Source organism: Protopterus annectens, chromosome 10.part0, assembly GCF_019279795.1.
Source record: "Protopterus annectens isolate FY-2018-M chromosome 10.part0, PAN1.0, whole genome shotgun sequence".
NCBI classification, from domain to species: Eukaryota; Metazoa; Chordata; order Ceratodontiformes; family Protopteridae; genus Protopterus; species Protopterus annectens.
The window spans coordinates 1,520,423,933-1,520,438,067 of record NC_056744.1 but is presented as its reverse complement, the minus strand read 5'-3'; the positions used below and the strand labels follow the sequence as shown (position 1 = coordinate 1,520,438,067).

Genomic DNA, 14,135 nt, shown 5'->3' with positions numbered 1-14,135 from the left:
TCAGAGTTACCAATGTTTCCTGTTCCTTCCCTTGCTGTGCAACTTCAACTGAACTTTTGTACCAGTTTCCTAAAGCAGGCTGTAGAGCATCATCATGTGGCAAGTCTTCAGATGCTTCCCACACCACCTGTTTTCTCCTTAGTTTGGGGACTCATTGTTCCATCATGTGGTGACATTATCTGTGTTGTATTTAAATCCTTCACTTTGTAGGTAATCTATTACTTCAGTTTCTATTTCTTTAACTTCTCCATTACTAATCCTCGTTTCTACTTTCCCCGCTGCTTTCTATTTTTTGTATACTAGGAAATCCAGGAGCTCAGATGAATGGTCACACCAAGAAGAGGAAGTCCAAATAACAAAATATGTCAAAGGTGAGCCCAAAACAAAGCTAAATAACTAGCTCAACAGACACTTTACTGTAGTAAGTGCTTTCACAGTACCATAACACTGCTTCTTCCGACTATGGATTTTCTACACTAAATCCTTCACTTTGCAGATAATCCATAACTTCAGTTTCTGTTTGTTTGACTTCTACCTTACTAATCCTCTGTTCTACATTCCCCCTATGGTTCTTATTTTTTATTGTGAAATTTTCTATATCTGTGTACTTTTGCCTGTATTTATCTTCAAATATCTTTGGAGCTTTTTTATATTGATTAGTTTAGCTTTCGCCTTTACATAAATATTGCACCATATGAGATCTCTTTTTCTTTCCTATGTCCATGCCTCTTTTTTATACCTTTCAAAAATCTATGGGTTTTGCTCTTTATATTTTTGCTCTTCTTCTGTTGCTTCTTTTTCCAGGCAGCCCAGAGTTTCTTGGTTTATGTAAGTTTTTCATGGATCTGTTATATTAATGAATATAGATTTGCATTTTAAGATTTTGACAGTGTTTGTTGTGCAGGTATTATTCTTTCCTCTAATTTCTGTCTTAATCTTATTAATTATGTTCTATTTGGAAATTATGGATTTCTTGCATAAGAGCAAAAATACACAATTCTTCCTTATCCTCACTAAGTTACTCTATCATCTTTATGGCTCTTTTTTCGCCTGTCAATTTTTGTGTTTTTTTTGTGGACTACTACTACCTTCTACAACAGGGGGCATCCTCCCCCTGAGCTTGACATAACCCTGTTGTCGGAATGCTTCCATGTCTTGAGGATTCTAAACTGATATTTTTTCCAGTCCTGATACTAGTCTTATGCCAGCATTGAACACTTTTTTTATCCTGGGACCTGTGCACCCAGCTGTTTTTTTTTTATTTTTTTACCTCTCTCCATGATGTATGCTATATAAAATACAGTCCCTATATCAGTGTCTTCTTGGACAGATTTTTAAAAACAGGGTCTACCATGTATAGGTACTCACCAAGACTTAGAGGATGAATTCATTTCCAACAATAAATAATACTTTCCTTTTCTTGCTGATTTCATCATCTCTCCATTTGGACCCCTAGTGTGGTGAGTGTGCTAACTATACATCACCTATGATTAAGTCATTTCCCTGTGTGACAGCAGACTTAGTGGGCCATATGGGCTTAGGCCAGCTTTCCTGTTGACTCTTGTGTGATCTGTGTGGATTGGCAGTATATAGGAGTGGGGAAGGAGTAGGTGCAGCCTGGTGTAGTGAAGGCTGAGATGCTTTAGGTAATGTTCTAGGAGGCTTTGGAAAACATTATTTACAGCCTCAGTATTAAGTTATGGGCTTAGTGGTGTGTTGTGATTGATGTGGTGATGTGGATGTGTGATGTCTACCAAGAGTGGATACATGTGAGAGGTTTGCCTCCCTCTTTTTTAAATATTTACATCTATTGAAGATTGTGCAATGTTTCTACCAATTGATAGTACAATCAGTAAACATAATGCAGTTGCTGCACTGTATTATAACACCTAGTGCAATCAAATTGGCAACGGATGGGGTGAGGGAAGACTTTTGAACTATATTACCACATTTTACTGGCCAGCCATACTGAAAAAGATAGAGAATGTCTGTGTTTCTTGTGAAGAATGTCAGAAAACTGCACCCCATCCTGTGTATAAATGTCACTTGATCCTACTGCCTATAATTAGAAATATCCTTTGAAAGTACAGCTATGGGTAATGTGGGGAGAGCAAATATAACAGAAGATAACATAGGAATAACCCCTAGAATGAAGACTAGACTGAACAGAGTATTAGAGTAACAAAAACTGTAAGAGAAGTCCAAACAATGCTCAAACTAAATGAGATATGAGTCACAGAGTGAATGGACCAGCCGGGTCTCTTAATTGGAGGGATGTATTGGATTATTTAATGACTTTGAAACTAAATAAAATTTAAAATGAAACTAAATAAAGTTTAAAAGTTTGATAACTATCCCATGCCTAGAATTGATGAGCTTGGAGAATTTGGGGAAGTACCGATACTAGACCACACTAGACTTGACACAAGGATACTGGCATATATCACTTATTCCACCCCCCGCCAAGGCAGTAACAGCTTTTGTAACACCAGGTGGTCTATTTTAGTGTGTATTTGTAACATTTTAGACTAAAGTGACCCCCAGCTAACTTTCAGAGCCTAATGGATAAAATATTGGAACTCTACTCCAGATATACTGCTGCATACTAAGGTTATTCATTTATATGACTGAAATTCTCCCTTAACTAAAGTGTAGGCTGTGATAAAAACCATAAGATAGACATGCTTGACTTTAAATACAAAGAAGATTAAACTGGGTATGGTGAAACCCAAATACTAAGGGTGTGAGGGATAAAAGACCACAACTAGAAGCAATAGATGACATAAAAACTGGCATGTGCCCTTTACTAAAAATAGGTAGTGGCTTTTCTTAGACTAGCTAAATATGACAGAAAGTTTGCATCTAATTTTGCAACTATTGCCTGCCTATTAACAAACTTTACTAGAAGGAAAGCTCTTGTCAAGATGTAACAGTCTCTTGAGACCTTTTAATCAACTAAAAAGGATGATATCCAACAAACTACATTTTCTTTCCATAGCTGCAGCAGCAACTTATTGTTTTTTGTTAGAGGATTAGAGGAGTAAATATCCTTCATGCAAAAAGAAAATGCGTTTTCACTTTGTACAATTCAATATCGTTAAGTTTATTTTTAGCAGCTTCCCAGGGTAGTAAGCAGAAGTTGCCCTTAAGGCATGTAAACCTGGACATTGGATGGACAGTTTACATTAAGGGGTTGGGCTAATTCTCCTTCACACCAGTATGAATATGAATAAAATGTTGTATATTAATACAGGGGTCTCAAATTCAATTGACGTAAGGACCACGTAGTTGACTACACTGACCTAAGGGACAGGAGTCAAAAAACAAACAAAAAAAGAAATCATAATCAAACAGTCTTACTAGTTTCACAGTATTAACTATACCATGACTGGCAGTTTGCACTAAATGAATACAATGCCACAGAAAACAAAGCACATCGAACAATTTTAAGTACTACAGTGTGCAAATCTCTCAGCCACCCCTTCTAATAACATGTAGCAGACATAACAGTGACTTTATGCCTCTGTACTTTCAGTCTTCCAGGTATTGCGTAAAAGCCACATAACTGTATGTCTGTGAGTAAAACAATGCTACTTGATTTATTCCCAATTACTCTAATTACCACAATAACAAGTTTTAGAGGGTGTGGAGTGAGTGTAGGACAGCAAATTATTTTTAAAGGATGTAACTGACTGATTGACTTGTCCTCAAGTGCCCTGATGCTGTGAGACAAAACATGGACATATACACAAGAGGCAACAATTTAGAGAAAAATTGATATGAAACTGTCTTAATATAAATAATATGAAACATTCAAAGTCTGAAGTTACGTAATTTTTCACCTGACAGCAGAACAACACTATGAGGTCAGCGGTTGCATCTGATACAAAGTACTTTGTGTCTCGATTTTCCATGCCACAATAACAAACTTTCAGCTGCACAGTGAATGTAGGACAAAATCATTTTTGAAGGATTTTACCAACTGATTTGTTCTGGCAAGCACTTGATTCAGTATAGCACAAACATGCATAAGTGCAGAAACTTTTGCTTTATTTATTTCAGTTTGATAACCAGATAAGTGGACTAGTGAACAGCCAATTTTTAACCATGACCCAGGAAGCAACGTGCAAATCACAAGCAAAATATTATACAAAGACTAAATATTACAGAGTTGTGCATAGTACATTAACAAAGCAGAGACAATACATTTTATCCAAAGCCAAGGGTAAAAAGGTCACACAGACAAACCATTCAGTAAAAACTCCAAGGAAGACCTAGCTAAACTAAAGATATTTCTGTGTAGTACCTTAAACCTTAAGTAGTAGTGGCTCATGGAATATATGAAAATTATCTGATATGGACATGCCAGTGTTTCAGCTACATGGGTTGTCAATACACATGACTTTTCAGTTTATACGTTTTAAATCTTTACTGGTTCATTCAGGCCAAGTCCAGGGGTAGGAGCAAGGGGCAGGAGTGACACCTGGCAACAGTGTAATTCATCAATAAAAATACTCAAATCACTGCAACAGTAATGGCATGGAATGGACCAGTTCCCCAAGAAACTGGAACAGTGCTCAGAGTCGAAGACAAGTATTTGTCAATGTGGCTGCAAACATAAGGTGAACTACTTTTTTGTTAATTGTAAAGTGGTGAAAAGTTTCATTGGCTGAAATTAATATATTTGCAGGATGCATTTTGCTTGCAAGTAACTTCTCATGTTGTACGTCAGTAATGGAGGGACAACAGAGTGTATCCTGAGGTTGGAGGAGACATGTCCCTCCTGTTCCACATACAATCATGCCCCATCTCTATGTTTATCCAGTTAATCAATTTGTTCCATCAGGGACAAGGACCAGGTATCCTGAGGCTAGGCAAAAGTCCTGCAACGTATTCTTTCCTGGAAAATCAGCTAATTTGGCCCCCAAGGGGAAGATTCATGTGGCAGGAGCTGGAACGTTTCCAGGTCTTATGGACTGAGGTAACTTTCCCCTTGGTTGTCTGTCCACTGTGACAGCTCCCATGAGCTCCACTGCATGCTGTCTGTTGTGGGAAGTGAATAGTGTATCTCTACATACAGACTTCCCTGACCATTGCAGTTACACAGTGGCAACTTGTACTGAGCAACAGTTGACTCCTTCCTCATAGGATGGGTGAGCTGACAGCGGCCACTCATGCGTGTTCAACATCCTAACTGCTAACTGAACTTGGGGTTCATATATATTTTGAAGGTGTCACATAAACTTATCATGTTATTTAGAAGTGCAGTGAGGAATAAGTTAGATTTTTTTTCATTTTTAATTATATTTTAGGTTATTCAGTCATATTTAGTTCAGTCATGTGAGATCAGGGCTATTTTGGATGGCTGTTGCTTTTGTTCACATGTTGTAGTTTCTTTTTTTTTAATTTTGGTCATATTCATATTCTAGGGATAAGATTAGTTTAGGTCAGTTCATTTGAGGAGCCAGAATTTAATTGTAGCTAGTACAATCTGAGTGTAGCTTCACTCAAGCTGAGCTAACAGTTTCTAATTGGCTGTGGGTTATGATGATGGCCATAACGTGTATATAAATGCTTTGATGATGTGTACCTTAGTAACACTATGTAACCCTTTGGCAGATATATTTGTTTCACTGTGACATGACAGTTATGTGCATAATCATCAGCTGTTTGGATCATGTTTCATAAATAGTATGCCCTCTGTTAAGCATTTAAAAATTTGTGTTAAATATAGTAAAATAGTGCAGTTTGATTTCTTTTTCTTTTAACCACATTTCCTTTCATTTTAGTTCCAGCTAGAGCAATCACTCCTGCAGAACAAGTTGTAAAAAGCCCCAAATCCGAAAGTAAGTTTTCTCCTGTACATTTTTAATGTAATACCTTTTTACATAATCGCTAAATAAGTAAAGGGGATCAGCAGAATTGCTTTCCTTGCTTATGTTCATTGTGTTCCTTGCCTGTGGAATTCACTGCCTGCTTGCTGCAGTAGTATCTTAGAACTTTTTAAATGGTCTCTAAGGCTATTTTTAAAGTGTTCTTATAGTGATAATATTCTTATAATGACTTTTTTTCTTTATATATTTATTTATGTATTTTAAGGCCACATGAAAGTGCTTGTTACTTATTTCATTATCCATGAGAATTAGAATCGATTAGTTTTCACATTATATGCAGCATTTCTTATTCACCCTATACACATGTACACTCAGGCACTGTTTCCCTCTCTCTCTGTCTCTCTCTCACACACACACACACACACACACACACACACACACACACACACACACACACACACACACACACACACACAGTTTCTTACCTCAGAAAATGTAATTAGCCTCTTATTTCCTATTTTATGTCTTCTGTTGCACTCACCGAACTGATACTGCAGAAGTGTTCTTACACATTTTAAAGGTGAAGGTATCTCTGTATTCTTAAACAAAATCTGAACTCCAGTCTTGTTAGACAAAATAATGATTTGGAACTCCTCAATGTCAAGCTTACTGTAAACAAAGCTCCTTATCACATCATAGCTAACTACAGGACCCCCTCTATGTCCTTCTCAGTCTATACCTACTACCTAACCAGTATGGAGTCCCTTTATATTATGCCAAACCATTGTCCTTGGAGACTTTAACTATCCCTCCATAAACTGTGAGGCTTATATGTATGCCTATAGATTTCTAGCCTTCATAAATAAAAAAACTCTCTGGACCAATTAGTCCCTATCCCAGATACAGGAGATACAATGTGAAAAGTGTCATGCATGACCAATCTGTGACAATGAGGCTACCAGACAAGAAACTATTCTACAAATAATCATTAATTATGTAAAAAAAGACAGGTGGACAGAGACAAAACATTTGCTGTGCAAGCTATTTACAGTCAGTGCACAAATAAGAAGGGCTTTTGTTGTACCAAAATTTAATTGTTGTGCCAGCTTTGCAGACAGTAGAAGTCCTTAGACAGATGCATGAAGGTCATCAAGAGCTGACCAAGTGCAGATAAATAGCAACAATGTCTGTGTGGTGACCAAGTATTAAATGAAGGCTAAAAAAGTTTTCATAGTGGGTCACTTGGGTTTATATTATAAGCTCGAAAACAAAAGAGTAAATGCTCTTTTATCGAGCTGTGAGCATCAAAACCACTAAATAGCGAAGACATAGAACAGCTATTTTTTTTTCCCATGGAAAAAAATCGCTGCTCTGCAAAAAAAAAAAAACAAAAAACAAAAAACAAAAAAAAAAACAACAAAGGCAAACACAAAATAAAGTGGGGGGCTTTGCCCCCACACCCCATCTACTTAAATATACCAACTCACCACAGTGAAAGAAATGGCAAAGTCCCAAAAATGGCCAAGTGATTTTTTTTTCCCTGGGAAAAAAAATCATTGTTCTGTGTCTTTTCTATTTAGTGGTTTTGATGTTTACAGCTCGATAAAACAGCATTCGCTCTTTTAAGCTTTTGAGCTTCTTGTATAGACCCAGTCACTTCTATGTACAATGTCAGCCAACTCAGAGAGAACTTATCATGACTACACTATTGCCTAAAAGGTCATGAAAGAAAATCAAAACTGTCCTGAGGGAATATGATAAAAAATATTTGGCAGTGATAGACTACTACTCTGTTGTTTGTCTTTTGGCTTTTCCTGGTTAGGGGTCACCAAAGCGGTCTGCTAATGATTGGCAGTTGGTTTTTATGGTGTCGAGTTGCCAGCCCGATGCCCAACCTTCAACCCATGATTACTAGGCAACAAGTAATATCTTGAATTAAGATAATTTTCTTAAAGTGGAAGATACCCATAGCAATAATCACCAACATTTTCACTGAATTTTATCCACCGAATTCCAAAACTTAACTAAAAAGAGTATGAGTTTTTCCATGCTACACAAAATAAATAGTACTGCAGGGGGATCAATACACACTGCAAATAAAATTCTTAGATGAATTCAGATATTGGCTTAATGTCTTATACATCAGCTACACAAAATGTAAGTAGTATGAGTCAAGTGCAAGTAATGCTAGGCAGACAGATATGAACATAAAATCCAAATTAAAACCAATTACCCTAATGATAATGGACATCAGCTGGGTATAACAGCCTGTGTTTCTTATGCTTTGTCAAACACTTTGCTTGTGCTGTGCCGATGAGGTCATAACAAGGTCAAAATATGCATATCCACAGCTAGTTGGGTTTGGCTTTTTTGGCTTGAAATTGTCCATTAAAATGACAAAACAAGTCATGGGCATTCAGAATTGCCAATTAGCTGAAACACCTGGTGTTCATAAGGGTCATTTGCATATATCCCATGGGCCTCATATTCAAGAGGTCTGAGAGGTCACTCATTGGAAGTTCCAGCATGGCTGGAGTTTTCATTTAATTATTATAAAAAGCAGTCAAGGGAAAAATTGCCATCAGGCCAAATTCACATACAATTAGTTCTATAATAAAGGTATTCTATCAGTCTTCTACCTGCTTTTTAACCAGGCTAAGTCATTTGCCTTAAGTTGGAGTGGGAAAGAAGATGGATGATGACAGGAGTGGTAGTGGAAATGCCTGCTGAACTGCAGTCATATGTGACCCGACCAGATGATGGGACTTTAATATAGGGAAGCAGGAGATACATTTTAAATGTTTACTCATCTGAGCAGACCACGGTACCTACTGAGGGGACATTTGCTGAATCCAAAGGAACACCTTCTGAAAAGCTAATTGAGAAGAGACAAACTGTACTTTACTTTGTAATCTAATCAGTTTCCCTTTGTAGGTTCACAGCCTGTCTGAAATACCTCAAGTGGACATAAAGTGAAGCATCCAGTGAGAGGACAAAATCAGTGACTATTACTGAGGCATATAATTAGTCAAAATACTGTCTTAAAATGCTATTAGAGAGTCTGAAGTTGAAATTATTTCTTAATGCTTGAATACTTTATATTATTCTCTTTAACTCCCTGGGACTTTGCTGAAAAATGGCACCTGGGTTTTTCATAAGGTAATGTAGGGCAAAAGTTAGAGGCAGAGTCAGGAAAAGGGGCTAACCCTATTCCAGACTCTGCCCCTGCCTCTATCTTTTGCCCTACATGATTAACTCAACACTTCCACATCTGTCTTCAAATGATAGTCTAAGAGGAACTAACTTCCTGAGTTTAGCCCTCTAGGCTACTCCCTTTTAAGACATAATTCTAATGTAGATTGTTGATTTAAAAGTATTCTTACACTCCGCATTCCCACATATGTTCCCTTACAGTAGTACTGCACAAGACACACACACACACACACACACACACACACACACACACACACACACACACACACACACACACACACACACACACACACACACACATACAGACACACATAGTTGCAACGTACAGTATGGGTTGTTTAAGAAGGCTTTGACATTGCAAAAAAGGCTTCACTGGGTATTGTTCCAGTTTCTGACATTCAATAAGTTGTGTTTTCAAGAACAGGTAACAGGTTAATACACACGGTTGTTTAGCGCTTTCATCTAGTACAACTAGACTTCATCAGAACTGCAATTAAATAAAATAACACCATTTAAATAGTAATAAGTACATATCAACACCAATGAGATGCACGTATTTAATCCCAGCCCATTTCCTATGTCATCACTTCCTCAGAAAAGGGAACTGGTTTGAAAAAATATATACATGCACAACGCAATGAAAACACCTTAAAAACATTAAAAGTTAAAAAATTATAGAATTAAAAAATTAAAGAATTAAAAACTTGAAAAAGACCCTCCAGTACATGAAACCAAATCTTTTATAAATAACATGGAAATTGAATTGTTATAGTAAACATTATTGAAAATATACAAATGAATACATATTTTGCACCATTAAAATTAATATGTATACCTATTATTAACAAGAAACTGGAATAGAACAATTCCCATCTCTATCAAACACATATCCTAGCTTCTAGGATGGGCTTGGTAGATATGCTGTCATTAATGCCATTTGGTGGTGCTTCGAATCATAATCTTGGGACCTCTCATTGTATTGTTACCGACCAACAAGAACAGGACAGTATTGAAACACTGGACAACGGTAACCATATGGAGGACAGGAGAAGTACATTGGGGGCGATACCTAAAAGAACGGTACTGAAGCGTACATATTCTGTTGTTGTTCACAATGGTATTAAAGGTACTGCTTCAAAAACTAATTGTGTTTCTAAATCCAATTGCGTTTTAATATCTGATAAACCCCGGAGGGGTGGGACTGAATATAAACACTGTGGCCTAGAGACATTTCTTTCCGAAGTTCATGATTTTGATTTTCGAAATAATAATGCAGTAAATAATGTGAATAATAGTGGATTTAATGATGGAACGCTCAAGGATATGATTCATTTATTTGGTAAAAAACTAAATGTTATTAAAAGTATACAAACTGAAAATGCATATTTAAATCAATGCATATCTTTATGAATTGTGCCCATGGGGCTTAGGTTTTTTAAAAAACCTATGGGGGTAGACATGTCTAGTGAAGTTTTACAGGAATGTAATGAAATGTTCGATAACTTTGGCATTACCTTTATGAAATTTATTCTTAAATGTAATGATGGTAAAGTGTGTAGGCTTATGAAAGAAGTTGACGATTTGAATGTTCATATCACACAAGATTTATTGTTTGATGAGTGGCATGAATTGTATGATAAACAATACCAATATGTTAAAAACAATAATAATAAGATTTTTAACAGGAAATGTGCAAAGTTATGGAGGGATATGCAGCAATATAAGGAAGGTAAAGTTTATCATTGGGAAAAGGTAAATGAAACTAAACAAGCTCCGTTTAGAAAACGCATATTTTCTGAGAGGGATGGGTGGGGTTCAAATGGAGATTTACAAACTTTTTTAGGTGAAGAAACAGAATGGGAACATGTAGGGAAGAAAAAAGGGGGACGATGGACTCCTTATCACACACAACACAGATACAACAGGAATCAAAGGTAACCCTTTCGGACCATTCTGACATTGTTAAGTATAATGCAATACAATATGGAAGGGGAGACTTTTATATTTATAATTATACATCCTTAGAGATACAAGATGTTCATTTTGATTTGTTTGGAAAAGGAATAAAATTCATCCCGAACCAAAAATTTAATGTTGTGGATAGCATAGTAGAATTTAAGCTATTTGTTCGGAAGCTAAATTTAGGCATTTACTTCAAGGATACAAATATTAAGAGACAGGAAGGGCAGTTGAGAAAAAACAGCACATTCAACCCTCCTTTACATCCTTTATTGGCCAGCTTTGAAAAAGTGGTCATAGATGAATTGTATGAACTTGACAGACAAAAACGGTCTGGAGTAAGATTTAATTTTAGTAAACAAGAACAAGATGTATTACGTGACTTAAAAGCTAATAAGGATATAAAAATCTTACAACCCGATAAGGGAGGGGGTGTGGTTATTGTGGATACAAATGACTATCTAAATGCCATTCATAACATTCTACAAGATACTGTTACATACAAAGTTTCATCTATCAGTGAGGTTAATATAGCCTATCAACGTATTGATGCTTTATTGGAGGAATTATTAATAGAAGATAGAATTGATAACAACTTGTACAGATTCTTGAAAGTAGAGCATCCTACGATGGCCACTATTATTGTTATTCCAAAAATCCATAAGGATATAATGCACCCCCCATACAGACCCATTATATCGGGTAGTAAGTCAAAAACCTTCCCTTTTGGAAAAGTTGTGGATAATTGGTTAAAACCTATTTATCAGAATGTTGCACATATTATAAAAGATTCTTGGGATTTTCTCAGTAGATTAACACCATCCTTGTGGAAGAACGAGTTGGTTTTAGTCACTATTGATGTGGTGAATTTATTTTCTTGTATCCCTAGAGATGAAGGTATGGAGAGGTTTGTAAATTGTATAAGGAACTATACACAGCTAAACTGGGAAAAGATTCAACTCATTAATGAATTTATGAGTATTGTATTAGATTACAACTTCATTTATTTTGAGGGAGAGTATTACATACTGAACAAGGGAGTGGCGATGGGTGCCGCCAGTGGTCCTATATATGCTAATCTAGTTCTTTTAGATTGGGAGAATGAATTTGTATTCAAGAGTGTATGGATGCAGCATATTAAGGGTTACTTTAGATTTTTGGATGACGTCTTTATGATTTGGGATGGCAACGTGGAAAATGTGCAGGAATTTGTTAATTATTTGCATACAACTAGCACATTTCTGCAATTTACATATAATATCAGTACAAGGGAGCTTCCTTATTTAGATACACTCATTACGCATACCCCCTGTGGTTTCAAATCTCAGATTTTTAGAAAGGACACGTTTAGCAATTCATATTTGCAGTACAGCAGTTGTCATCCTTACCATTTGAAGAAAACTATAGTTAAAGGACAGTGTATCAGGGCGGCCCACATGACCTCGGATTATTCGGACATGGTACGACAAATGAAATTCATAGGTACTATGTTTAAAGACAGAGGATATCCTAGTAAGATGGTGGATGATGTGGTTATGTATGTTTCAAATGAATGGGGGAAGACATATAAACCCCTATTAGGGCATGGAACATTGAATGAAATACACACAGACTTTGCTCATACAAGTAAAGAATTTAATAGGGCTTTTGTTGTACCCTACAATACACATACATCTGCAGTTAAAAATGTTATTTTCCAGAATTGGAGTATGTTAAAAAGTGACTCGGTGATATATGAGCATGTAGGTAAACACCCTAAATTTGTAAATAAGATTGGACAGAATTTGAAAAACAAATTATATACAAGAGTTACACATAATCAGCATAAAAGGACAGGAACTGTAAAATGTGGGAGATGCCATTATTGTTTTGATATTCTGGAAGAACCTACCATACAAGTTAAAAATCAGAGTAAGAATAGGATTTATTTTATGAAAGGAAATTGTCAAACCAAGAATGTCATTTATTTCGCTTTATGTGATAACTGTCCAGCATTTTATGTAGGAAAAACTGGTCGGCATTTGAAAAATAGGATATACGACCATTTGTATGCTTTTAGAAAGGGTGATGTCAATAATGCTTTATATAGACATGTTAGGGATAGTCCAGGATGCCAAACCTTCAGATTTGCTATACTAGATGTATTATATCTTAATCCTAGGGGTGGAAACCTGAAGGTATTATTAAGTGAGAGAGAGGTAAAGTGGCAAATAACTTTAAATGCCACAGTAAAGCCTGGCATTAATGACAGCATATCTATCAAGCCCATCCTAGAAGCTAGGATATGTGTTTGATAGGGATGGGAATTGTTCTATTCCAGTTTTTTGTTAATAATAGGTATACATATTAATTTTAATGGTGCAAAATATGTATTCATTTGTATATTTTCAATAATGTTTACTATAACAATTCAATTTCCATGTTATTTATAAAAGATTTGGTTTCATGTACTGGAGGGTCTTTTTCAAGTTTTTAATTCTTTAATTTTTTAATTCTATAATTTTTTAACTTTTAATGTTTTTAAGGTGTTTTCATTGCGTTGTACATGTATATATTTTTTCAAACCAGTTCCCTTTTCTGAGGAAGTGATGACATAGGAAATGGGCTGGGATTAAATACGTGTATCTCATTGGTGTTGATATGTACTTATTACTATTTAAATGGTGTTATTTTATTTAATTGCAGTTCTGATGAAGTCTAGTTGTACTAGATGAAAGCGCTAAACAACCTTCATTAAAAGTGTGGAATTTATTCACGTCTCCAGCATCTTTGTGATTCCGCTAGTAGCCTTTTGGATTCATTTCGTTTTGGTTGTAGTGGCTACTTGGACTTTTTTTCTATATATAACAGAAGATAGTCCCTCTTTTCAATATTTCTACTTGGTTCCTAAAATTCATAAGACCTTATATAACCCCCCAGGTAGACCTATTGTGGCAGGACGAGGTTCAGTTATGGAGCCATTGTCAGAATACCTTGAATTTAAACTGAAACCTATGCTTAATTTGATTCGAGCCAGAATTAAAGATACGAAACAGTTTCTGACACTGATGGATGATATACAGCTATCCAATGATTGCCAAATGGGTACACTTGATGTACAATCCTTGTATACCAGTATTCCCCACTATG

The 14,135-nt window shown here is 36.0% G+C and overlaps 1 protein-coding gene across 4 annotated transcripts in view; it reads left to right on the top strand.

The window, feature by feature from the left end:
- The window catches only part of LOC122813703 (zinc-binding protein A33-like), a 596,671-nt gene that overhangs the window by 496,625 nt on the left and 85,911 nt on the right, over nucleotides 1-14,135 (top strand). For all 4 annotated transcript variants that reach the window (XM_044086161.1, XM_044086160.1, XM_044086159.1 and 1 more), the window contains one exon: nucleotides 5,790-5,846. In XM_044086161.1, the coding sequence (XP_043942096.1) occupies nucleotides 5,790-5,846 (57 nt within the window). The remainder of the gene's footprint in view (nucleotides 1-5,789; nucleotides 5,847-14,135) is intronic.